This window comes from Lagenorhynchus albirostris, chromosome 1 (assembly GCF_949774975.1).
Source record: "Lagenorhynchus albirostris chromosome 1, mLagAlb1.1, whole genome shotgun sequence".
Lineage (NCBI taxonomy): Eukaryota > Metazoa > Chordata > Mammalia > Artiodactyla > Delphinidae > Lagenorhynchus > Lagenorhynchus albirostris.
In genome coordinates, this window is record NC_083095.1 from 115,941,371 (window position 1) to 115,967,973 (window position 26,603).

At 35.1% G+C, this 26,603-nt stretch overlaps 1 protein-coding gene across 9 annotated transcripts in view; it reads left to right on the top strand.

Annotated features, from left to right (window-relative positions):
• Positions 1-26,603, top strand: part of TCF12 (transcription factor 12) — a 385,237-nt gene that overhangs the window by 301,871 nt on the left and 56,763 nt on the right. For 4 of the 9 annotated variants that reach the window (XM_060150625.1, XM_060150615.1, XM_060150635.1 and 1 more), the window contains one exon: positions 2,502-2,554. In XM_060150625.1, coding sequence (XP_060006608.1) covers positions 2,502-2,554 — 53 coding nt within the window. Of the gene's footprint in view, positions 1-2,501; positions 2,555-4,314; positions 4,389-16,055; positions 16,078-22,662; positions 22,797-26,603 lie in introns of those variants that run through there. The other 5 variants (XM_060150642.1, XM_060150688.1, XM_060150667.1 and 2 more) reach the window with 4 other exon arrangements.

Below are 26,603 nucleotides of genomic sequence, written 5' to 3' on the forward strand. Positions count from 1 at the left end.
TCTAGATGTGGCGGTGTCACTCTAGAAAAATATCTGTTAGTATGCTATGTGAGCACACACTGTGATAAAAAGCACTAATATAGACCAGTATACTATTACTAAGAGTTCAAGGAGGAAATAAACTATTGGAATATTGAGGGCAGGGAGGGGGAGTGGATTTCATAAATACTCAAGCTTTCCAGAAATTAAAGCTTATATATTCTTCATTTTCATTTTGATTATGATAATGCTAGGTACTATGGATTATTTCTTCTATGCCAGGTACTGTGTATACATACTGCATCTTTACAAAAACTCTATGAGGTTATAATATTAACGTCATGTTGCAAATAAGGAACCAAGACCCTGGAAGCTAAGTAACTTAGCCAAGCCTTGGTATCCAGGGAGGTGCACTCATCTCCTGGGTGAATACCGTTTAGTGGATTATTATTCCATTCTTTATTGTTATTTCTCAGTCTTAGACACTCTTTCTCGGCATTGCAGTTATCCATAAAATCTCTGAAAGGACTTCAGAGATAATCTACGCCAATCTTAGCATCTTCTCAAGCTTATTTAGATGCTTTAGGAAATCAACATTCTGCAAAACAGTATCTAACTTATAATACTCTTGCCACAGTTTTTAATATAAACCTAGTAATAATGGCTAAAATTTATTGTGTCATTTTCTGTTAGGCACTTCCCTGAGCATCTTTCTGTATTATATTTATTGCAATAACTCCAGGAGGTTATTGTAGGTAACTGAAGTTCTAAGAGGTTAAGTAACTTGCCCAGGCTCACACAGCTGCTGTGTGATGGAGCTGAAATTTGAATCCAATCAGCTTACTCTCTTAACTATTACACTTTGAAACCTCCCAAAAGTGAACTCTGTATCCTAAGTTCATGATTTTGAATCCAACATTATTTATATAATTGTAGAGTGGCAGCTAATGATGAGATTAAAAATATAAAAGAAAAATTTCCATTCCCATGGCAGTGAAGAACTGTCCTTATCTAAACAGCAATGTATTCTACTGCTAACTACCCCAAAAGAGAGTGATGGGCTCCAGACTGATAGGAACAGTTCAGTTGACTCTCTTGGTATGTATGGAGTGTGGCTTTTGCTCAAGGGATACTGTACTAGTTGTGAAAAGTTGGGTTTTAGAAAAGCCTCACAAAGAACAAAAATTTTGCCTGTAAGTTTTATAAATATAGAGTGTGCCAGATGTTGTTTATCTTTGGCACTTTTGTTTTAAGGAAATATAGGCTGCCTCTTGGGGTAGGGAATAGATGCTAATGAGTGTTTTTTTCCTCTTTTTATTGTATAAAATTTTCCATGTGCTACTTACAAAGTTGCTTTTTTAGCTTTGCAGCCTCCTGGGATATTCACTATAAAGATTCCCAGCCCCAATTTAAATGGGTTTCATTCTTTCTTAAACAACTGCATGTTTTATTGTCATATCATTTATGACCCAGGAAAATACCATTTTTACAGTTCTAATTTTTACAGTTTTCAAAAACATTGTAATTAACATCAGCCTTCTTATGCATTCTCTCTTCTTAATAGTGAACCCCTCTGAAAAATCCTGAATTTGATCCATTATTTGTGTACGATTGGAAAGGTGCAATTAACACCATTTTTTACAATAAATAAGATGAACAAGTATTAAATTTTACAGATAAGTAAAAGTAAAATACCAAGTAAGGTCGTTAGGCATATGAAAATATTCATATTCTCCATTATATTAATAAATAATTTGTGTCTTAGAAAGAAATATACTTTAGTTATTTCTTGGAAATAAATATAAATATCCAAGGATAAAATTGTATAATAATTAGTGCTGAAGTTGCAGTTTTAACCACACATTGTTAAAATAAATGTTCTTATAGAATACTTACAGGATGATATCATACATGACAATGCCTGTATCTAATAGTTTATGTAGCATATCTCAGATATTATTATAACCTTAATTTTTCAGTTATTAAATTTTATCTCAAATTTTTAACATAATACCTTGTAGCATTAGCATTAGCTTTTAGTCTATTTAATATGCTTTTAAACCTAATTCTCAATGTGATATGAACACTAAATTTGTGTCTCTCTTAAGGAGTCATATTATTAAACTGACCTGTTGTACCAAATGCCCCTCTGCAAATGAGCTGAGATAAATGATGTAAAGTGCCTAATATGGAACCTTGCACATAATAGGTGCTTAAGAAATATTATTCCCTTTTCTCACACATGCTTATTGGTTTGTTATTTTCTTTCTTGTTTTGCTTTGCTGTCATCTTCCCAAACTTATGGGATATGTATTTCAGAATATATCACTTCATTAGGCGTACCTGTTTTGCACTGGAACCAGTTAGAAAGAATGAGACCCCTATCCCTGTATTCCCTTACTTACTTCTAAATGCTGGAAGACAAGAAAGGTACTAGGAGGAAAAATTCTTTCCTGCTCATTTGAAGTCTGAAACTTTTCTAATATAAATGCTGATGAAATATACTGTTTTCCCACGTGCAGATCCTTTGCAAGCAAAGAAAGTCAGAAAGGTGCCTCCTGGCTTGCCTTCTTCTGTAAGTACCCATTTTTTTTGACTTTGTGGTAAACAAACTGATATCACGTATTCAGTATCTGCTGGCTGTAAGGATACATTTGGTTGGTATCAGTAGGCACACTTCACATAGTAACTGTTCTCTACTTAACGGAATCGCTGATTGAGTTAAATCCAAATTCAGTGTTAGGTTTTTAAGATTTCTCTTCAGTGATTTGTAGCTTACTCATACGCTTTTACTCCATGGCCCTGTCATTTGAATTCCCCTCTTGGGAAGAGGACTAGGCTGGTAGCTGTCAAAGAAGATCTCCTGTACAGGTCTTTTGATGTTTAATTAGTCATTATGTTGCTGAACAGGAGGACAGACAGAGATTAATAGCTGAGAATCTTAGAAATTTACATTTGTAATAATCCCAATGGAGCTAAAGACATTAAGATTCGGAGGACATGTTCGGCTCAGCTTGCCTCAGTAGGACTGAGGTTATTAATATGCATAAATCACCAAGTCAGATGTTCATTGTGAAGCCCTTGTGGATTTTAAAGCCTTCATTAAGCCTTTCCTAACTTCAGCCTAGCATCAGGAAAGCTTTCAAGCAGCTAGTTTGTTGATCCCTCTTTGCTCAAAAATGTATCCTTTGAGAATAAGGAGCTTTCATGAAGGAGGTTGGAAAGGTTTGGTGAACAACCGTTAATGGCCATGATAATCAAATGCTGTAGGGGTGTTTGTGCTATTAAGTATACTTTATTCTGTTAAAGAGTAAAGTATTTGTAAATGAACCTATATCATAAATCCACCTACAATTTAAAAATCCCTGGTGTGAGGAGGGAAGATTTTTTTTCCTCTCCCTTTTCTTAGAACAAATGGGGAGTGGGGCTTTTGGATTGAGGCCCCATGCCTTGTAGGGTACATCTCTTTGTTGTGTAAATGGATGTTGGCCTTTTATTTGGCAGTACTTAACACATGGGCGCAGGTGCTGCTGGATAAGTCACAGCTCATCGAAGTATACACTGAATGGAATATCTGGCTTGGCAAGTAGTAATCTAGAAGGAGCAGCATGGGTCTTGAGCTTTTTATTTTTTATTAAGGCTGAAGTAGAGATACCATCTTTTTGATTGTTTGCCTTCCTTCTTTCCTATGTTCTTCCCCCTCCTTCTCTTCCATGTGATACATGAAAACTCAAATTTGAAATCCTCTTTGAAACTCACTTCCAGATGGATCTGAGTTTTATGCAGCCTAGGGCAGCTGTGCTCTGAACCTGCAGCTTACCTGGAAGGTTGGATTGCAGCTGCAGGCATTCTTAAAAGCTTTTGCTTGCATAAGCACTTGGACCCACTAGAGGCTGAATAGCTGCTTGATAAACAAAATGAACACAATGCCTCAAATCATTATTCCCAAAGACAGGATTTTTTTTTCAGCGACAGCTAAAAATAGTTGGGCAATTTACATTTTAACAGTTGTGTGCTGTGCAGGGGTAGGTGGTTCAACAGCATAACATGATTTCTGCTAGATTAACGGAAGTCATATTTAAAACTGACAGAACAGCTAAAACATGTAACTGCGATTTTTTTGGTAATTTGTTACTATAATTCTATGAGAGTAATAGAAGTTAAATTACATATTAATATTTAGTATAACTGCACAGGTTTTAAAAAATACCAGATTAGTAAATGAAAAATTCATCTCATTTCTTTGCCTGACATTAATTTTAAGAAACAGTATATTTTTGTTGTTTCATAGTTCTTTCATTTTTAAAACAAAAGGGCAAAATGGACAGAACAACCTGGAAAAAGAATAAACACTGGAGGTCACCAGTGTTCCTTGCAATCCTAATCAAAACAGCATTCTCTACCTGGAGGTAATTCTCTGTATTGTCTCAGGTGTTAAGGATGAGCCAAGGAGAGGGGGAAAGCCAGTGAATTCTCATGAAACTGATTTCTTTGAGAACCATTAGAAAATTTCACAAGTCAAGCCTACTTATATATTGTATTACTAGCTTCTTTACTTGGGATTTATTAGATATTTGTATAGAAAATATTAGAAATTATTATTTTCAATTCTGTACTTAACATCAGCAGCAAACATGATCATACTGCTTTGAAACCATGCTGAAAATAGTATTTAAATGTATTGAATGTTATTAAGGATATATAAATGATAAATGCATTTTAATTAGAAGCATATTTTAGATTAAATGCTATGTTGAAATCTCAGGTTTTTAAAAGAGAGTTTTTTTAAACTTTAAAAACTGGTACTTTGATAAATGATACCAAAATAATAAACTGAGAACACTTATCGTTACACTACTTACCTTTTCAGTGTCTAAAACAAATGGAATTTAAAGTAAAGGTTTTCTATTTGGATGCTTTTACTGAAATATATGTAATTCATAGGGCTTTATCAATGTGAATTGTTTTTTAAAAATGGGTATAAAAATGAAAATGGACTATGTATATTTTATTTCATGATCATTTGAATATACTTCCCAAACTAGAAACTTGACCGTAACATCTCAGATTTCACAGTTTTCTGCTTGTGCAGTCAACCTTTAGTCATCTGTAAAATACATGTTACCTTTACTAAAAAAAGAGTGAAAGAGCTAGGTTGGTATCATACTGCTCACACCACTACAGAGAACAACAGGCAGTGTTACTTAACATGCAAAGCCATGATAATCTACATAATTTGACCATAGACCATTGGTTAGAGGCCCTTTCTTTTTCTAATCCATGATATGTATTTAGGTATCATAATTACAAACCTCAGCTCCCCTATTCCTCACTGCAGAACAACTGAATGGTAACTTCTGTCTGGATGAAGGTCCGATAACGGTGTATTGACATTCTTAAAGCAGTATGGTCACTAAGGTTAAGAAAATGGTCTGTTCAAATCCGCTGGCTTAGTTATTGATTGATTGTATGACCCTGGACTTGTCAGTTAGCCTTAGGAAGTTTGAACTGGGAAATCTAAAGTTCCTTTCAGGTCTAAAATGTTACATTCTTAGGGTTTTAAAATTAATATGCTCTATACATAACCAAAAGGTGTAATGGGCATAGTTTTCTTCCTACCGATGAAAAAATGGTGTTCTTTAAGCACATTACATTTTCCACTTGTTTCTCTAGACAGGTTGAAATATTGAACAAAGTGAACTTCTGTAGCAGCAACAGTAGAGCGATGCCTGGACATTGAATTCGAACATACAAGCACACCATCATTGCCTGCAGGGAACTAGTGTGAGAAACAAGCATTTAGTGAATTAATTACGTGTATTTCAGTGAGGCAAGTAAAGGTGTGCACCAAGTACTCTGGAAACATAGAGTAGGTAGAACTAACTCTGCCTTGGGAAGTACTAATGGCCTCAGGAGTTGACATTTGAACTCTGTCTGGGAAGATCAGTAGCAGTGGATACAGGTAAAAGGCATAGACATGTAAAAAAATAAACACACTCTCAGGCCACATCTAGAAGTACAGCATTATTGAGTTCTGTACCAAATATAACCTTTATGCTTTTCCTATAGCAGACCCGCTCTCCCACTCCAGAGGAAGATTGAGGAACACATAAGACCAGCTCAGATATGAAAAGAGATAAATTGTCATAGCAGTCTACCCTGGATAAAAGCCTAAAGTCTCCTGGCCTGTAGATAATAGGAGGCATTTGTAGTTGTTAAGATTATCTGGGAGTCTTTCTGAAGGTATGGGTGTGCTTTGACTTTGCAGGATGTTTTCTTTCCTTTTTAGGGCTCCTGAACCTCCCCTCTCCTTCTCTAACCACCAACTCTAGTCTTTGTTCTTCGTATATACACAAGCTGTTTTTCATCTCTATCAAATTTTTACTGAGATAAAACATTTAAGGAAATTTTGAAACACTGGGTAGGGATTGCGAGCAACTGTGATTTTTTTCCTAGTAATTTGTGGGAAAAAGTGAAACATTTGCATTATATTTGTTAGCATCCTTTACAGCCTCAATTTCACTGTGTTAGAGTAACACATATCTTACATGTGTGAGCATCTGTGCTAACCATTATCTGTATCATCTTAATCTTTAATCTTCACACCAATCTGTAAGATAACTAATATCCTCTTCTTACAGATGAGGAAATTGAGACTCAGAAATATTAAGTAACTTGCCCAAGATTACACATACAGCCAAAGATTACAACCTAATTTAATATAGAAGACCATTTTCTTTTTCTTTTGAATGTTAAAACATGTTGTGTATCTTGGTGTACTCATAAGGTATCTTGGTTAGTATATTAAATTTAAAACAGTTTATTCTGTCAGTTATGTTTTTCTTGATCAAATTTATTAATTGCTTTGTTGTTTAAAGACCTACCACCATCTTGAAAGGATGACGTAGAAAAGCACAGACTTCCTAGTCAGGCAGATGGGTTTTTATCTGGCCTCAGCTGCTTTTTGTTTCGTAACCTTAGAGAAATTGCTTTTAAGTTCTCTGAACACGAAATTTCTGTTTGTAAAAGGAGATAGTAATGTTTATCTCAAGTGTTAGTATGAGGGTATTATGTGCCTTACATGTGCCTAGTATATAATAGACACTCAGTAAATGTTCTTTCTTTATTTTTTTCTAGTTCCTACCACTATAGCCTGCAATTTAAAGGAATTTTAGCATTTCATGTTTACCGTTTTTTTTTTTTCTTGGCTGTGCCTCATGGCTTATGGGATTTTAGTTCCCCGACCAGGGATCAAACCCGGGCCCTTGGCAGTGAGAGCGTGTGAGTCCTAACCACTGGACCACCAGGGAATTCCCATACCATATTTTGTTGAAAAGCAAGGAAAAGTTTGAAAACATAAGGAAAGATAAATATTATGGTAAAAAAAAGTATTTACTTGCATATGTAATGTATGTGCCTGGCACATAGTGAGTAGTAAATTGTAGCTGCTATTGTTGTTAAGAAAGCATTCATTTTCAGAAAAGGAACTTATAGAAGGAGGAAAAATTGATTGAATTAATTCCTGCCTAGAATTCATACTTATTAGTTTTGTCTTCTGAACTATCAAGAGTCTATGCTTTTTTTTTCCTTTATTTTGTCATTGGTTGAACATCTTTATGGTCCTCTAAAGCATTTCTCAGATGGAGGGAAGTTTCTTTGTTCTTTATTTCTTAACTTGATGTTATATAGTATTTCCAAACATAGATCTTTTTTAAAAAATGCCTGCAGAAAATGCAGAATCCTGAAGAAAGAAGCAAGACACTTCCAAGATTTTTATCACCAGCAAAGTAAATATCTATACAGATTTCAGAATACCTTTATATCCAAGTTGTGATCTTGTTCAGTAGCATTTGAAAACATCTTTTGAACATCATCATGCTCTGCATCAAGATGGCATGTCTTATTCATTTTTTTTAATTAATTTATTTATTTTTGGCTACGTTGGGTCTTTTGTTGCTGCACATAGGCTTTCTCTAGTTGCGGCCAGCGGGGGCTACTCTTTGTTGCGGTGCCCAGGCTTCTCATTGCGGTGGCTTCTCTTGTTACAGAGCACGAGCTCTAGGCGCGCAGGCTTCAGTAGTTGTGGCACACGAACTCAGAAGTTGTGGCTCGTGGGCTCTAGAGCACAGGCTCAGTAGTTGTGGTGCACGGGTTTAGTTGCTCCGCGGCATGTGAGATCTTCCTGGACCAGGGCTCAAACCTGTGTCCCCTGCATTAGCAGGCGGATTCTTAACCACTGCGCTACCAGGGAAGTCCGGCATGTCTTCTTCATTTTGAACATAACTGGTTTATAGTCCCACACATAGGCTGATGACACAATCTCTTTGTTTCTTAGTCAAATATCATGCTAGTCTTTGTCCTCTGTCTTTAAGTGTGTATATATTATCCCACAAAAGCTGTAACAGTTTGTCAGATACTTGCTTTAATTTTTTTGAGAGTTTGAGAGTTAAACTCTCAAAGTATATTTTACCTCCCTACCCATCATGAAAAAATTTTTTTATGATTCTTCCCTCACAAGGAACTTTATTGTTTCTGAGATAAATCAAAGCAGCTTAGACACCACCTTTTCTTGCTTTGCTGCATACAGGTACAGAGCTCTGTAGCCTTTGAATTGGTAATTGACTATAGTTTAGGAAATGACCTTCCTTTCTGCCAAATGTTTGTAGGATTTTATTTTGTTGGGAATGGCTTTTTTTAATTAATGTGGATTTTTTGTCATTTTTAGTATTAAATTTTCTATTTTAGGGACACCCCTTGAGATAATTGGAGATATTCTGAGGTGTTTCTAAATCACAAAGACCACTAAACATGTACCGTGATCTAGCATTTTCATGTACATACTAAATATAATTAGTAAGAATATTAAATAGAAAAGTCAGAATATTAAATTTTGAGGGTGGCTAAAGTGAGGATTTTTTTTAAAATAGGAAAGGGAGGACAGATACAACTTCCAGGGGCTGATATAAATGAATAACTTGGAAAAGTACCACTTGAAAGATTAGTGGTTATCTGAACCAGTAAGAAAAAGGTCAAGGGTAGAACTGTAGAGATATTGTTACCTCCAGTTTATCCACAAAAATAGTGAGATAAGCTACAAATGTATCTGTGGGAGTGTTCTGTGGAAGTTATTAGGAAGCTAGGGTAGCAGTGTATTTGTAGACAATTATCCGAGACCCTTAACTAGCAAGAATCCTAGTTGATTCTAGAATAAACAGTATTTACATGCAGCACCAGCTTAAGCTAAACTTCATAAAGTGAACACTCCAGTTCCTGAACATGAGTGGGAATAGATATTTGCTTAGCTCCTTTAGCAGACAAGCCCATAGGGTGCACAACAACTAGGTACTTAAGAGTTTCTTATTTCGAACTGTTAGATAAGCTGTCTCTGTTTGAAGGCTACCTTGATATAAAATTTCCAGACAGACTGATTCTTTCTCTGACCTTACAGGTCATTCTAGCAGGAAAATCTTAGTACCTAAAGCGAATGGTTCTATAATCCATTCCAAACTCATATTCAGTTTGGTCATTGAATGAAAGATTTTCTTCATACATTAATAAGAAGAAATAGCCACTGTTTATGCTGACAGTAACTACTGTTCAGAACAGTGTCAGACTTGTATCAGTGTAGATAATGGGCTTTTAATCCATAGTTCTAAGATGTTGGTTTTTTGTAACAAGCCAGTCCATCTTTGATCTGATTTCAAGTCAAAAAAAAAAAAAAAAGGAAAAGTTACCAGCGAGCAAGTCTTCTGTATGTTTGTACTGATGTGATGGTACAACCACAGTGATATTTGTTATTTTCTGACCTTTCTATTTCTTTTTAAAGAAGGAAGAACATGGCTGAATTTCAGAACCAGCTTTTACGATTTATTGAACTCCTCAGCTGTTATATTTTAGATCTTTGAGACTTTACAAACCAGATGTAGGATAAGCCCCAGTGTGTGTGTGTGTGTGTGTGTGTGTGTGTGTGTGTGTGTGTGTGTGTGTGTGTGTGTGTGTGTGTGTGTGTAATTTGTATGGTTTTTAAAGGATATGTGGTTGAATTCTATAAATGCTTTCAGACGTTAAGCCCACTGTTTTGTCATTCAGCATCAGTAGAACCATGAAGTTTTTTTGTTTCGTTTTTTATCTAATACAATTTTTTCAAGTATAGGAAAGAAGGAATAAATTAAGAAACTCCAGGTTTCTTAATTTAAGCCCCAAGTTTGGGGCTCTGGATTTCATTCTAGGTTAGGGAAGGCATTTATATCCTAAGTAATTTGCTGACATGAAATTTGCCATCGCCGATATTTCCTTTGTTTAACCAGTGATGATTTTAGTTTGAAAAGTCATTTAGTGTACTTGTATGATAACTAATTTCAAGGAGTGTAATCTATGCTATATAGATAAGTTCATACTTAGACTTCTAAGCAGTTTAAAAACACTACTAGTTCCAAGATAGTTCCTTATTTCTCCCGTGTTTGTATTCTTTGAATAGATTTTTAAACAAGTTTTTTTTTTTTTTTGATTGCACCAGGTCTAATTTGCGGCAGGCGGGCTCCTTAGCTGTGGCTTGCAGGCTCCTTAGTGTGGCATACAAACTCTTAGTTGCAGCATGCATGTGGGATCTAGGTCCCTGACCAGGGATTGAACCCCAGCCCCCTGCATTGGGAGTGCAGAGTCCTAACCACTGCACTACCAGGGAAGTCCGATTTTAAACAAATTTTAAAGTGTTAGCCCTTCAAAGTTTTTGTCTTTTTTATTATCTGCATTTAATTTAAGACATAACCCAATATATCTATAATATGACAACATTTTATTAATTTTCAAAAGTAATTTGGTTCTAGAAATTGTTTCTGGAAAATTTGCTAGAATCTGCTATCTCTTTCTTATAGCCTATATTTCTACTCCTCCTCAGTGTGCTAGATCAGGAGTCAGCAAACTTTATGTAAAGGGTTCTGTTGTCAATCTGCTCAGCTTTGTGAGTCAGACAGTCTCTGTCACAACTATTCAGCTCTGCTATTGGAATGTGAAAGCAGCCACAGATGATACATAAATGAATGGGCATGACTGTGTTCCAGTAAAACTTTATTTGTAAAATCAGGTGGTAAACCTGATTTGGCCCACAACTATAATTTGCCAACCTCTGCATTAGACTTAAAGACCATAAGTGTATGCCTAGAGTAGATATATTCTTACCTTCTTCATAAATATACTTCCTGTGAAAAACAGACCCAAAGAGAAACAAAATAAAACCCTGTTTTTTGTTTGTTTGTTTTTTAGATCCATTACATGATATTCATTAGTCCCTTCATCATTTCCTTAAGGCCCTAGGCACATTGATAGAAACTTTCCAGGACAGTTATTTGCCTTAAAATGTACCTGACTAGGATGGTGGAAGAACCTCAATATATAAAGTGGATGCTACGAAGTCATAATTTTTCTAGGATTTAAATGTCACATTAGGTAATAATATGCAGAAGTTTATGACATCAAAAATAAGTCCACATAGAGATATATTAGAAAATGTTTATTTGAAACAATTGGGTTTAAAGTATTTAAATAATTTGACTTTGATATAAACAATTCTATTATAATTTTTTCCTTGAACTTATATATACATGTGCCTAATCACCATCTTTTATCCTGGTCCAACTTCCTCATAGAACCCAAAGCTAAAAAAGTCGTTCCTAGCAGCTTGAGAATCATTTCCAACCCATGTATGATTGTGAGACAGATTCTGTTGAAACACGTGACATGTCTCTCTAAACCTAAAAGCTTCATTCAAAACTTAAGAGAGGAGGGCTTCCCTGGTGGCGCAGTGGTTGAGAGTCCGCCTGCCGATGCGCAGGGGACACGGGTTCCTGCCCCGGTCTGGGAAGATCCCACATGCTGCGGAGCGGCTGGGCCCGTGAGCCATGGCCTCTGAGCCTGCGTGTCCGGAGCCTGTGCTCTGCAACAGGAGAGGCCACAGCAGTGAGAGGCCTGCGTACCGCAAAAAAAAAAAAAAAAAAAAAACTTAAGAGAATCTTCACTTAGATGACTAGAAAACTCACAATCTCTATAATTTTAAGTGAATATTTATGGTTCTTATTTAGTTGTTTTTTTTTAGTTTTATGATGGCTAGTGTTAATAAATAAGACTTCATAAATAAGTAATAAAACTTCTCAGGTTTTCCAACTTGAGCTTGATAATTTTTTAAACCATAAAACTTGACATAATTGAAATTAAGTTATCAATATGTTTTTCAACATTACCGAAGATACTTATAAATTTCAAAAAACAGTAATTTGAATGAGAATTAGAAATTTATTGCTACTAGAGTGGGCTCCATTTAGTAAATTTCCACTGAGAGAAATATGAATTCATTCTGATAAAGTTAGTGAATATAAAGTGCTTATTGTGAATTAAGAATTCTTCTAGGCTTTAGATATTTAAGTAATAATAAACCATGGACCTTGTACCCTGTCTTCAAGATGCTTACGGTCAAAAGGTAACTTTGACCTTTGGAAATAAGTTAACTTTAAATTTTTTTTCATTTGAGTGATTATCGCCCCCTGGGCACATAGTGGAGTATCCAGGAAATGCTTTTTGAATTAAATTAAGAGGATAAAAATAAATACTGTGAAGCTATTATTTTATGTTATCTATGATGGGGAACATCATCTTTTAATGACTTCCTGCTCCAAGATGTACTTTTCAACTTTCTCCTACTCTGGCTGTTCCAAATGATCAAAAATATGTTAACTTGCTTTTTTTGTATAAGACACTGAACTATTTGTCCTATTTTTTTCCTCAATTGTGCAGTTAACTCCTAATTATACACAATAATAGGAATAAATTTGCCCCCCAAGCGGTAAATAACCAGTAATTCAGCCATAACTCTACAGTGTGCTGGGATTGACGTAGTTAACAATGTAGTGTCATGATCCTCATGTGACAGATGAGGATGGAAAACCATAATACAGGAAACCTTTTTCTAAAGGAAAAAAATTATGGTTTCATTGACATAAAAGTAAAACAGTGGTTATCTTCCCATATTAAATTTCTCATACTAAAATTGTCTTCAAGAATTTGATCATTTCTTACCACCTGCTGCTGTCTTCATTATCCAAGCCACTTTTATCTCTTTCCTGAATTAAAGCAGCATCTTCCCAACTGACCTCCCAATTTTCCTTAAATCATTTTTTTTAATACAGGACAATCCCTTTAAATTTTAAGTCAGATGATATTCTTCTGCTCAAAATCCTCCAACAGCATCTCTTATCTCTGCAAAACCAAAGTCCTTAAAATGGCTTTCAAGACCCTTCTTACCTGTTTTCTGCTACCTCCCAGACTTCATCTTCCACTAATTTATCCCTCTAGCCTTCTGCCCTCTTTACTGCTCCTTAAAGATATCAAGCACCGTCCTGCCTCAGGGCCTTTGCATTTACTCTTCTCTCTGCCAGAGCACACCTCCCTTAGTACCCCTATAGCTAGTTTCCTTATATACTTTTCTCTTTGATCACATATCACTTTATCACTGGGGAATCTTTCCTGACCATCCTATATAAAATGGCAACATGCCCCATATTCCCCTCTCTCCTTTCCTGCTATAATTTTTTTTGAAACACTTACTACCATCTGATGTACTATAATTTATTCTTTATCTGTCTTACCCAGGAGAATTTTGATAAAACAGGGATTTTACTTATGTTGTTTATTGCTTTATCAGCAGCTCCTAGGTGCATAATAGATGCTCAGTGAATAGTTGTTGAATAAATGAACAAACTTAAATGATTGGCAATACAGCCATAGTTGTTCTTTCTTCCTGGATCATACTCATTTGACTCAGAGAAGGTATAAACAACATACTGAACAATCTGAAATTAACATATTCTTCAAGGAGAGCTACAAGTATATTTTAACTATCTATACTGTAAGATGTTTAACATGGTTAAACTTTGTAAAAGCTTTTCAGGGAGAAAAAAAAACCTCCAGTTTTTCATCAGAAAAGTGGAAGTGTTTTCTGTGGCAAAGATCACTGGAATTCTTCCCATTTACATAAGGCATAGTCTTACTCTCAGTTAGATACATCACAGCTAGGAAGACCTGAATTTGGTTTTCCATGTGTGGACTTAGCATTAATAATTGTGATCCTGTATTCATATCTTTATTCCAATTTTAACAATAGTAACACAGTTTGGATCTTTTTAATATTTCAGTCTCAAATAACCAGTGTTAGAGCACCCCAGTGTTCCTCAAGATCACACAGCTGGGGTTTCCCTGGTGACACAGTGGTTAAGAATCCACCTGCCAGTGCAGAGGACACGGGTTCGAGCCCTGGTCTGGGAAGATCCCACATGGCGCAGAGCAACTAAGCCCATGCACCACAACTACTGAGCCTGTGCTCTAGAGCCATGAGCCACAACTACTGAGCCCACGCGCCTTGAGCCTCTGCTCCACAACAAGAGAAGCCACTGCAATGAGAAGCCCACACACCACAACCAAGAGTAGACCCCACTCGCCACAGCTAGAGAAAGCCTGCGTGCAGCAGCGAAGACCAATGCAGCCAAAAATAAATAAGTAAATAAATTAATTTTAAAAAAAAGATCATACAGCTGTAAAGGTACTGTGGTACTGCTACATGCTTTGCACCCTTTATTCTTGTATTATACCCTGTTAATTATCCAACCTATGTATTCATTACAGCCACCTTTGTCTATAATCCACATAATCTCTTTTATGATGTACTAAATTCTCCAGCCAAAAGGCACAAAGAAGCAAATCACAGGCCCAACTTCTTTATTACCGAACAGTGCAGGAGCCACAGCCTACTTAGTTAAGATGAGCTCTCTTAAGTTAAGGATTGTCTCCTTAACTCTTGCTGCCTACTAAAATTATCACAAAGCCATCTCTGTAGAGGCTTACATGTTTATTTGAAGAATATGGCCAAAAATCTTTATTTTCCCGGTGGTGCTGTGTTAAACATAAAATGTCTGACCTGTAGATCAAACTGCACGTTGTTAAGAAACCAAAATTGTTACCGAGCTAATTAGATGACAGAATTAGGTAAGAGTTGTTACCTGTTGGTAAGATGTCAACCCTTTTCATTTTTTTTTACCATTTTATCCTAGACACTACAGAGCTATTTAAAAAGATGTTAGTTTTAAACGAAAATATTACTAGAAATACATAACTAAACCCCTTGTGAAGATAATTCACTTGCCAGCATATAAATGTTACTAGAATACAAGCATTTGGACTCTTAGCTTAGAATTGAGAAGTTGTAATAATGTTTTTGATTCCCTATCTGATCAACCTTTCATTTCATGTGAGGCTCTGGGCTTTTAACTGTGCCACTTGCAGATATGATTATAAAAATACAATTTAAGGTTGGTGTGTGGACATTAGGTCTCATCTATGCCAGTGAGTCATAACCTGGGTCTTCAAAATTAGTAATACAAAATGTAAATATTTCAGAAAACCTAACAAATTGTGTAATTTACTGAAATAAATTATCCGTGCTATCAGATTTCTTTCACTAGAATTAGCTCAGCATGGCAGTGCTTCATTTTCCTTTTAATCAGAAGTTCTGAATGGGAGTTGCATGGCTTTTTTTTAACAGGGAAAAATATTCATTATAACTCAAGAAAAGTTTGGGAGACAAAAATCTTTCAGAATAGGAATTCAGTGTTTTGGGGTGGAGTAGGTAATAAAAGGTTTCACTGTTGGTGAAATGGCTAGGAAATGTTTGGCCTAGTTTAATTCCTGAGTTTTCCAGAAATGGAAACTCAGACTCAGGGAAATTCAGTGACCTCGCCTAAGCTCTCATGCTTCCTAAGAGGCAGAGCTAAAACCCGAATCCCTGTCTCCTGACTCGTAGTCTATGCTCTTTTTCATCATATGGTATGACGCCACAGTGTCTGGAACCTGAGCAGCTTATCTCATGTTACAGAGTACTAATGAGTGGTAGGGAGAATTATTCTGCCCTACTGTAAGTATTTGTGATAGAGATGCATAGAACAAGTAGCTTAACACATTTTCTTCTTTCAGAGTTTTGTGACTGTGTTTCCCAACCTGTCTGGTAAGGAACACTTGTTGGGGTGGCATATTGCCTTTACCAGTGAAGCATACTAAGTAAGCATTACTGAAACTTTTGTTTTGCTTTAAACTGACACTATCTCCCATCTCCTCCCCTGCTTATTATACCATCCTCATATATGTTTTCAAACTGAAGTATTACTTGGCTTTTGTTGAGAGTTGGTCACCAGAATTTAATGGTTAGAAATCATTCTCTTTTTTCTTTTCCTTTTTTTTTTTTTTTCCCCCGGTACGCGGGCCTCTCACTGTTGCAGCCTCTCCCGTTGCGGAGCACAGACTCCGGACGCACAGGCTCAGCGGCCATGGCTCACGGGCCCAGCCGCTCCGCGGCATGTGGGATCTTCCCGGACCGGGGCACGAACCCGTGTCCCCTGCATCGGCAGGGGGACTCTCAAACACTGCACCACCAGGGAAGCCCCCATTCTCTTTTTAAGATGGGTCTTTTCATAAATTTAGGATCTGCATGATTTCTTCCAGTGAGTATAGCTAAAATGAACTCTTCTTTGTTACTTGATCATTACAAATATGAGGCAGGATGATTTGGTAGATACTCAGTACTTAATTAGAGGTATGAAGTATTAAAAAATTACTACCACTAGCAAGAATTTTTACTGGAACAAAACATAGATTGGGTGCCAGAAATAATGTATAAGTTATTTAGAGTTTCCAGTTGCAGATTCTTGAAATGGCTCTGGGCTAAGTAAGATGCAGATGTTATTTCTGGTCTCTTTAAAAATAAATTTAAAATAGAGTAGAATATCATGGTACTGTTCCATTTCTCATAAATCGAAAGGATCTGGTACTTTCCAGCTCAGAAGAAAAAAATTACACAGGTCAAAGAAGAAATAAAAAACCGGGGAGCACTTTCCTTAAGGGAGAGCTAACTGGACCCAAGATCAAATTGTTTACCTTTATGGTTTAAAATAATAGCTTTGTTTGCTTCTAGTTTTTGTTTTGTTGTAACCTAATAAGTCAGTAGTGCAATGCCTTGTCCCAGTCTTGAAAGCTCATCAGAGTGCTGGTTTATTAAAGAATTTTAAAACCTGGATACTCTCCTCAACTTGTTTTTACCCGCAGACACACCATTAGTGCTGTGATTATAGAGCCATCTGCAGGAAAATTATCAAGTTGCAACATAGTTAATGAATCTCTTACCGTGTTATTTCAAGTGGTAAATGAGAAGTGACAAACTGCAATTCATGTGGGGAAAGAAATGGACAGCCAAGAGATGCAGGAATTACTAGGGAGGGGGACTCCCCACTTTAATTTTTCGAGGAAAACTGCTTTGTCATAGTGAGTTTATGATCAAGATAAACATGAAGTTTGCTTCATGTTTTATATATTCTCAGTAGTGGCAGTTATATCTTGTTTGAAGGGGTATTTAATGATTGCCTTTTAGAAGCTTTGTATGATCTGTCAGTTCTGTTCATGTTGATGTCAGAGGGATACTATTTAGTTACCTCAGAAAGAGATTTATCTGCTTTTCTCCTCCAGGAGGTATGGCTGTTTTTACACATCCTCATTTTGGTCATATGGTTGTCAAAAGGGGAATTAAACAAGTGTTCTTTTGCCCTATAAATGCAGTTTATACAGCTGACTGTTTACATTGGCTATACAGATAGGTGTTTTCTATTTTGTTAAGCATTAAGCATTTCTAAAACACATGTTAGGCTTGAGATTTTTGTAAAGAGATGATAAGAAATCTGATGTTCTATGTCTGAGACAGATGATGTGATTTGTGAACTTTAGCATGAATTTTACTGAGAAGTGGTGGGGGGGGTGGTTGCTCCTCATTTCCAATCAATATCCAAGTAAATTGTGTACCAGTTTTCAGACCAATCTGTAATGTAACTCTGATTATTGGTTTGGCTAGGATTTAGGTACTCACAACTAAGGCATAATTGGAACCAGTTTTTCAAAATATCACCTGAGGAAAGATCAGAAAACCAGGTCTTTGATTTTTCATCTTTTCATACAGTGGAAAGACAGTATTTGGAAGCCTTTTTACTGATTGATTAGTTATCAGCAAGATAGATGAGAGTAATATTGTTGAGTTAGAAGATGCATTATATGATTTCAGATAAATAGCATTATTATGTTTAAATAATAGGTACTGATTGTTAGTGGATCGGTTTGAGAGGGATGCATTATTTCACTAGAGTTTTATATTGCTTTATTTTTTGCAAAAGTAAATTTTCTAAATTGTGAGAAAAATAATATTTCTAAATATTAGAAAAAGACCAGAAGACCAACTTCCTGAACACTTAGGAGTGACTTTATTTACAAAGCAGCATATACTAGAAAAATTTGCAATATAATGTTCAGATATAATACCTGGAATTTTTTGGTGTCTTACTGCGCGTTTAGGAGACAGTATTCATTTACTAGTCATCTTTCTGCATGCTAAATAAGGAAGAGGAGACATTTTTGCTTTTGCTTTTGTATCTTCCTACTTGTAGATTCTCTTATTTATTATGCTCTTAAAACTATCCTCACCCCGCACCTCCCTTGCAACCAATAACGTATTAGTTATTTACTGAGTTTCATAAAGCAGGAATATATAGAGTTCATTTGTGGAATTATTCACATGTGAACTTTGTTTAGCTTTGTTTTTCACTCTGAAAGTCTTATTTTCCAGGAATTGATTCACTTAGAAATAATGTTGAAACTTTTCATGAGGAATCCTATGAGTGGGTTTTAGATTTACTTTTCCAGCCAGATCTTTTGGCCTTTTGGGACACTGGAATGTTGCCTGCTTATTTTAGAAAAAATGTACAATAATATTAACCACTAACTGGCCTTTATTAATTAATTAATTCAAGATGTGTAATTCAGTTAAATTGAAATTTTCTTTTAAAATTTTTTTAGAATTTTAAGTCACTCTTGAAACATTCGTGTTTAAGATAGTTTAAAAAACAGATTTGAGAGTTATAGCAATCCAAATATCAGGGATAAAGAAGAGCTAATAAAATAAATTAAAATATTGGATGGGTAACCCCAGGAAATTTTGCATAGCTCTCCGAGGATGATCTGTTTCCCAGTCAACAGAAAAATAAGAAGGAAATAAGGGCCTGGAATTTAAACTGAAGTTGCCAGAAGGTCTCTACCTAGTAGGTTTTTTGGAAACATTTTTTCCTAAATCTTCTGGAAAGAAGTAAATTGCTTAGGCAAAACACATCATAGCTTTTTCTTATCTAGTTTAGGTCTGTGCTTGATGATTGTTGGAATGGCAATAAACATCACATCCTGAACTATTGAAGGCAGGGAAGTATATTTTAAAATCAGTGAAATGCAGTAATCCTCAAACCAGGAATAATCAGTTTGCTAATAAAAGATGTATGGCTCCAAGTCATATTTTTTCAGGGTTCTCTGACATTTTCATTAATCATGTTGCCGGTGTGTACAGTAATGCCCATTTTGCTATAAAAGTTGGTGAGTTTTTAGATTGTTGGACTAGGTAGCATGAATATTGAGTCAGATCACATAATCTTAGAATAACACATAAGTGATTACGTAGAATTGCGGGTGGAAACAATTCAGGATAAAAAGTGCATGACAGTTCAGAGCTCCTGTGCAGGCTGCACGTCTGTCTGAAATCAGGTTTAAAAAGTGGCCCTGTCTCCAGCTGACTCGTTTTGTCAGACTGAGTCATAGGATTAACCCTTGACATGTTCCTTCAAAAAAAAGAGGCAAAGATTAAACAACTGCATTGACTAGAGCAGCACTTGATCCATCTATATGCATTTTTTTCCTGTAATATGATTCTGCTTAAGAAAAAAAATTGTGCTGCAGCTGTTACATAGATTAAATTAGATTTTTTTAAAAAAATATTTTTGAGGAAGAGAAAAAGGACTTTATCATAGAAGATAATTTGTAACTGTTAAAAATATGTCTACATCAACCAGTTTTACTTTCTTTTGGGTAAGGCAGACTTCAAAAAGATGTTATTTTGGAGTAGCAAACTTGAAGGACATTACCATAGCATACGAGTAAAATACGGGACTATTTTATTTAAATTACCACCAGTTTTCTTGATGATTTGCTGTTTTTGAGGAATAAATTTAATGCCATATGTATGTAAATGCCCACCCACCCCCCACCTCTTCTCTCTTCCCTCACGTTTCTACATCCGCCCTCAGTATATAGGCAGTAGTGTATACCAAGTGATTGTGTTGGGTACATGGTGGGGGGGGCTCCATCTTACATTTAAGCACATGTATGGATTTTGTATCTGTGTTTCTGAGAGGAGGAATGAAAAGTAGAAGCAAAAGCTTTTAATTAATTACTCAGCTCTGCTTAGAAACTATTATGTTTCAAAGTTCAGGTTTCAGGTTTAATAGCAAGTCTTATCCAGTTCCTTAATAAACTGCTTTAGAACAGTAAAAGAGTATTATGCTGTCTGGTTTTACTCTGAACTTTTTAAACTTGGATATTTGTTTATTACTTTCAGAATACCATATAGTTGCCTCTAAAATAAAGAACTGTTAATGAAATACTCAAATTTTCATTGTGCTTTAATAGCCAAGATTGCATAGTTGGATTTACATTATGCTGTTTGTTTTAACAAACATCATAGTACTCTCTCTTTTCTGGCAAGCCCCAAAGAAACAAGCCTAACTACTGTAGGTGGATTTTTTTAAATCAATATATAAAAGTTTTCTCAGGTTGAAGCTGAGCTTCCTACTGATTGTAGGAAGAAAATGTTGAAGTGCTTTGTGGCTGCCCTTTTCCCCCAGTCCCCTAAATTTCTATTTTAAAAGTAAGTTTTTGGGTTTTTTTTTATTCATTAAGGAAAAAAGGAAACTTTATTTTGGATGGTTGATTTTCCTTTTTTTTTTTTTTAAGCTGTTCTGTCAGAGAGAGACTATGTCTATAAAAGACTAAAATTTACTTGAATGGTTTTAAGGCATGGCATTGTTAATTGTAAGTCAACGCTTTTTACACAGTTCTCTAAGGATTGAAATGGGTCTTTGTGGTCTCTCAGGAGGGAGGAAGTTACAAGCCACTCTGCAGACTGGCATTTTAATGGTCTGCTCTACAGTGATGTTCTTTTGCAGCTGCTGCTTAGCCTTTTCTATATCTGGAGAGTGTGGGGAGGTTTTATTGTTATTCCAACACCATAAGCTTTTAAAACATTATGAACTTAGCTGGCCTTATTGTCTTATTTGATTTTATTGTTATATTTTAATCAATATTTTTCATAAAAATGGTGGGTTTGGGGGTCCCTTATAGAATATTCCTAGAATATTCCCTTAGAGCAGTTCTGCTTCATGAAAGGTGCCTTTAAAAAAGTGATGTGTCCCTTTTTTGCAGCTTGTGAGCTGTCCTCTGATTAACAGTTTTGTGAGAACCTGCAAGGCACAGGGAGAAGAGATAGTACAAAGAGGTTTTCATGGGGGGAAATGAGAGGAAAGAAAAGTTGCTATTCTGTTTTTCTGGGTTAGAATCCACACCAAAAGACAAATTGAAATTTTTTAAAATAATGAAATATGTTTGTGTGTGAGAAACAAAGTATTGGCAAAACAACGTCTAAGACCTTTTGACTTCTAAGTATAATGAATTTTTTAAATCTATGAAATGTTTATTCCCACACTGATTAGTTTTCCTTTTTGAGAAATTTGAACATTAACATAAAAATATGAGTATATTAAGTGTTAGTTAAGAACTATAATGAACTTGGAGGAAAGACTTCCAAGAAATCTTTTTTAGTTTATTAGCTACAGTGCACATTTTGTCTATACATACCAGCCTTTCATATTTTTATGTAAGGGAAAACAAAACCTTGTTTGTTTTTTCTTTTTAATTATTGAATTGCTTAGTACATATTCTAGGAAAGTGCAGTCCATTATAAACTTTTAATTGGTGTTATGAGTGAGGAATTTAAGGAGCTTTATAATTGAAAACCTATATTAAATATTATGTTTTAAAAACATCATTTATTTTCAAGATAATTTTTTGAATTGTTGGAATGAGCTTTTTCATGAAATGTGTTCCTTTCAAATTTCTTTCCATACCGTTTTTATAACATAAAAAATCATGGTTTGTTCTAGCTAGTTTAGAGGTACTTACATGACAGGTCCGCTTTCTCCAGGAAGTGACTTTGTACAAGGCTTAACTGTTTAGATCCTTCTTGTTACACATGATTCAGTGTTTCCAATTCCTGATTGCTTGATCATGTGTTTATCATCGTTAGAAGCAACTGTAGGCCATGCCAGATGGTAATGTTGCTAGAGGTGTAGCAAGCTAGGTTTCCCTGCTACAAGTGCTCTAATTTAAACTAAAAATAGGTTAGCAGATCTGTCAGTTTGTCTTTCTTTGTAAGAGACATATATACTATATATATGACAATATTAATAATTCCTTGGGCTATTTATCTCCAAGACACTATATCACTTTTTATTATTTAGCACTTGTGACTTGTATTTTTTTAAAATTCCAGAATTTGTCTTATTGGTATCCTCCACCAGTGTGAGGACTTGATAGAGATTGAAAGAGGTTACTTACAGCACAAACCCTCCCTCTCTGCTCCGTGAGTTGGTTCAGTCCTATTTTGCATAAGTTCCTTTTGAGTAGATCATGTGTGGATGCATAGTGCTGAAGACTTAACTCTGTTTGGCTGTGTGGATGTATGTCTTGGAGAGAAGCTGAGTGCATTAGCTGCAAACAGTAACATTTTCAAAAGCAACATGTATTGTGCTTATCCTGTCCCTGGAATGGGCAGCAATTCTTTGATGTATTACTACAATGGAAAAACGGTAAGTCTTTTTCTTTGTTCAGATAGCTTCTAACTGGTTTAAGGGAAAGGAGGGTAGATTAATTACTTTTTACTAAAACCTGTGAGGTTTTGTTTTATCATATTCTGTAATACGTTAAGATTGTATGTTTCTTTGTAAGTATGGTTAGCAAAGTTGTCTTTGACACGGTTACTCAATAGTTTTTGGCTTTTATTTTTAAAATAATATAGAAAATAAACTTGAATTTGTGGGATATTTTTTTAATGCCTGATGTCTTTACTAGTAATGAGCTTGAAAGTACATTAGTTTTAATGTTTTCTTATATTGTAAACATATAATCTACATGTAAAATACATATATAACAGAGAGAGAGAAAGAGGGAAGATTACTTGATGCTTTGTAGATAGAAGGGAAAGATGAAAGTCATCTTAGATATTCATAAAAATAACAAGTATGAAGCTCTGGGAATGATTAGGGAAGCAGTCAGCTAGTGAGGGCCGTATTTCCTGTTTGGAGTTTCAGGTCCGGAGCCTGACTTTACTCAGATACCATCTGTTTCCAATCAAACTAGAATTTTGACCCTGTACAGATTCATAAAATAAATCACTATTTTTCAAAGAGTGCATTTATACATTTTCCAAAGAATGTATTTCTGGTCGATTTATAGCACATGGTTAGATGTTTTAAAATAATACCTTTCTGTGTTGCTAAGTAAAACTTCTCTGTTTTTTAAATTAATTACTCTGTATTAATTACTTAGTATGTTTCTACAAAAATATCTTTAAGTCAGAGGATTTTGTGTATTCTAAAAAGAAGGTGAACTTCTGGAATATTCAATAGGACTTATCTTTATAAGATAGTTGATAAACATAAAAATGTTATACTAGTGAATAGCAATCTTGGGTTTATGTCAGGAATACAGTATTTTCCTCCTCAATTTTTCCAAAACAATGTATTAGCTCAGGTGTTTTATTAAATACATAAATGACTTTAGCAATTTTTTTTGGTCAGGAGTAGAGGCATTTTTAATGTTAATGTTTGAAGTTATAAAAAAAATTAATCACATTTTCCTAAAATAGGTATACAGTCAGTTATGTTGGTCCCTTCCCTTTTTATCACTTGAAAATGTTTTAAAGTAGCATATGACTTTAACCAGTGTACGTGAGAACTAATGAAAGCACTTTTTCGTTCTCTGACTGCTTTGGTAAGGCCTTTTTGGACTTCGTTAGCATTTGGTTCTTAACTTTTCAGTAAGCTTTCTTACTAGATGACAATCAAGCCAAAATATCCTTAAACTCATTAAAAAGTATGTGTTCACACTAGCCATATAAACAGAGCTTTGGAGAATGTGAGAGGTAGGTTTAGATGGGTGGTATAAGTGAAATAACTTGATCTCTATGTAATTTCCTTGGCAACTGTCTTTCAAGTGTGAAAATTTTTTCTTTTATGTCCTATTCTAAGTGAAATAGTCTGTTTGAAAATGGTGTGTGTGCAAGTTTAGTAAAATTAATCATACAGGACCCCTGAAGCAGAGAGACTATAACTCAGATTGAGTTTAGATTTTATTCTTTCAAGAGCACAGATCACTCTATTACAGCATTTCTCTTTGTTCTACATTTAGGGATGGAGGGGTGGGGAACAGCTTTGATCGTATTAAGTATTTCCAGGCTTACGGTAGATGACATGGCTGGTATGTTAGAAAAGTGTAGCCTGAAAGTTGATAGCCTGTGCTTGATATAGGTCAAAGGTGACTTTTATGTTCTTGAAAAATGCGTAAAGGATGATATATTTTCTTAGTCCTCTGTATCATAAGCCCTTAGTCTTATATGTGTTTTACTTTTACCACATCTAGTTTATTATTGTTCTAACTCTTCAATAAGAAAATCGTATAGTATGTAATTATATTATCCAAAGACTATGGTAAATACTTCATCTTTGTATATATTGGGAAATGTCTGCCCATCAATGCTTCATAGTAAAAAGTAGCACTTTAACGTTGCCAGAGTCTAAGTGAAATGTATTTCCTCACTTGAGTTATAGAATTTTTGTATAATTCTCATAATGAACCGGTTAAATTTAAGCTCACTCTTTAACTCCATTTTATCAATTTATCTTAAGATGATAGGACAGATTTATATTTTGAATATTAATATTTTGATTTCATTTTTAAGATCCTTTTACGGGTATTATGAAAGAGTGAGAAATCCTGAGTGATACTGGCCTTAAAGAAAATGCTTTCCTTTTTTTTTTTCCGGTTTTTATTTTTAAATTTTCAAGTTGATTTCCATATATTTAAGGATGCTTGGGGTAATTTAATAAATAGACTGAACAGACTCTAGGAAAAAAGAGATTAATAAGAGAAGAGCCTTTTCATATTTTGTTATTTAAGATTATGTGGCCGTATTGTACTGTTGGAAATATAAGAGGCTTGGGCATCTATGTGCAGAAAAGAAAAGGCAAAAAGGCAAAAATGTTAACCCTGTTTTCCCCACTATCAGAAAAGAGAAGGGGTTAATGCTTTATATCACATGTAGCTTTTGTGTAGCTGTATTATGTGCCATGTTATAAGATATTAATATGTGTTTATGATAAAAAGGGGACTTAAAATCACTTTGAATATTACCTATTTTTTTGAACTTTGAAAAATAGCAAGGAATAATGGATTTCTGAGATTCGTTACTTATAAAAAACTTGGCCTGCACTCAGTTTTCTCATTGATATGACTCAATTGTGTCCTTTATGCCGAAAGGTAGAAAGTCTTAGAGGTAAAGGAAGGAAAGTTTTGGGAGGAGAGGATTTCCTGTTCTCTTCACCTATCTCATCAGCCTCCATTTTCTAGGCCTTGAACTGAAGATGCTATAAAGTGTTCCAGGTATAAAAATTGCAGCAAGTACAGGCATGATGCTCTTTTCATTATTTCAGGGGATTATTTTATTATTAGAGACAACACAGAAATCCAAGTTTTAAAACTCAAGCTTAGAAACACATTTTGAATATTCACCTTCTTTGTATGGAATCTGGGAAAGAAGAGACAGGAACTAACATGATCATAAGGGCTACTCTGTGTCAGGAACTACGCTGGGGACTTTATGTTTACCTCATTTAATTCTCATAACCACTCTGTCATTTAGCTGTTACTAGCCTCCTTTTATAAGTAAGGAAAAATTGGTGCTGGGAAGTTAGGTAACTTGTTTAAGCCCCACCCTGCTAGTTAAATATTGAGGCCAGAACTGAACCCAGGTCTGTCTCCTAAGAGCAGGTTTTCTCTTTTCTATCATCCAAGGACAAGTAAACTAGTCTCCATAGCAGAGGGCCAGATTTCACTTATCCTTACTACTGGTTGTATCAAAGTACTCCGTTGGAAAGAAAATGTCACTGAGAAAAACACTAGGCCATTCTTACAAATAAATATGTTTTGCATGTATGATCAGACTTACAATTTTATGAATACTAATTGATATGGTCAGTCAAGCAGCTTTTTACTAGTTTCTATTTAAGATGAAGAACTTAAAACTATCCTAGATATGTTTTTAAATGCAGGAAATTAGAAGGCCTCTTCTAATAGAACTCGTAGTAGTGAAAATTGGTATAGCCATGGTTTTGGCACCTGCCTCCCCACATAATTTGTATTATCATAAGAATTAGAGCAGCAAGTAGCTAAAATTGCATTGTAAATACTTCTAAGATTTATTTTTCAGATAAACATTTTCAGTTAATAAAAGCACAGAAACCAATATGAGAGTATATAGAGCTACATTTCTGTTCCGTTGGGGATTTACTGCTAATTAACATGAGAGAGGAAAGTATATAATTAATTAACTCGAATTT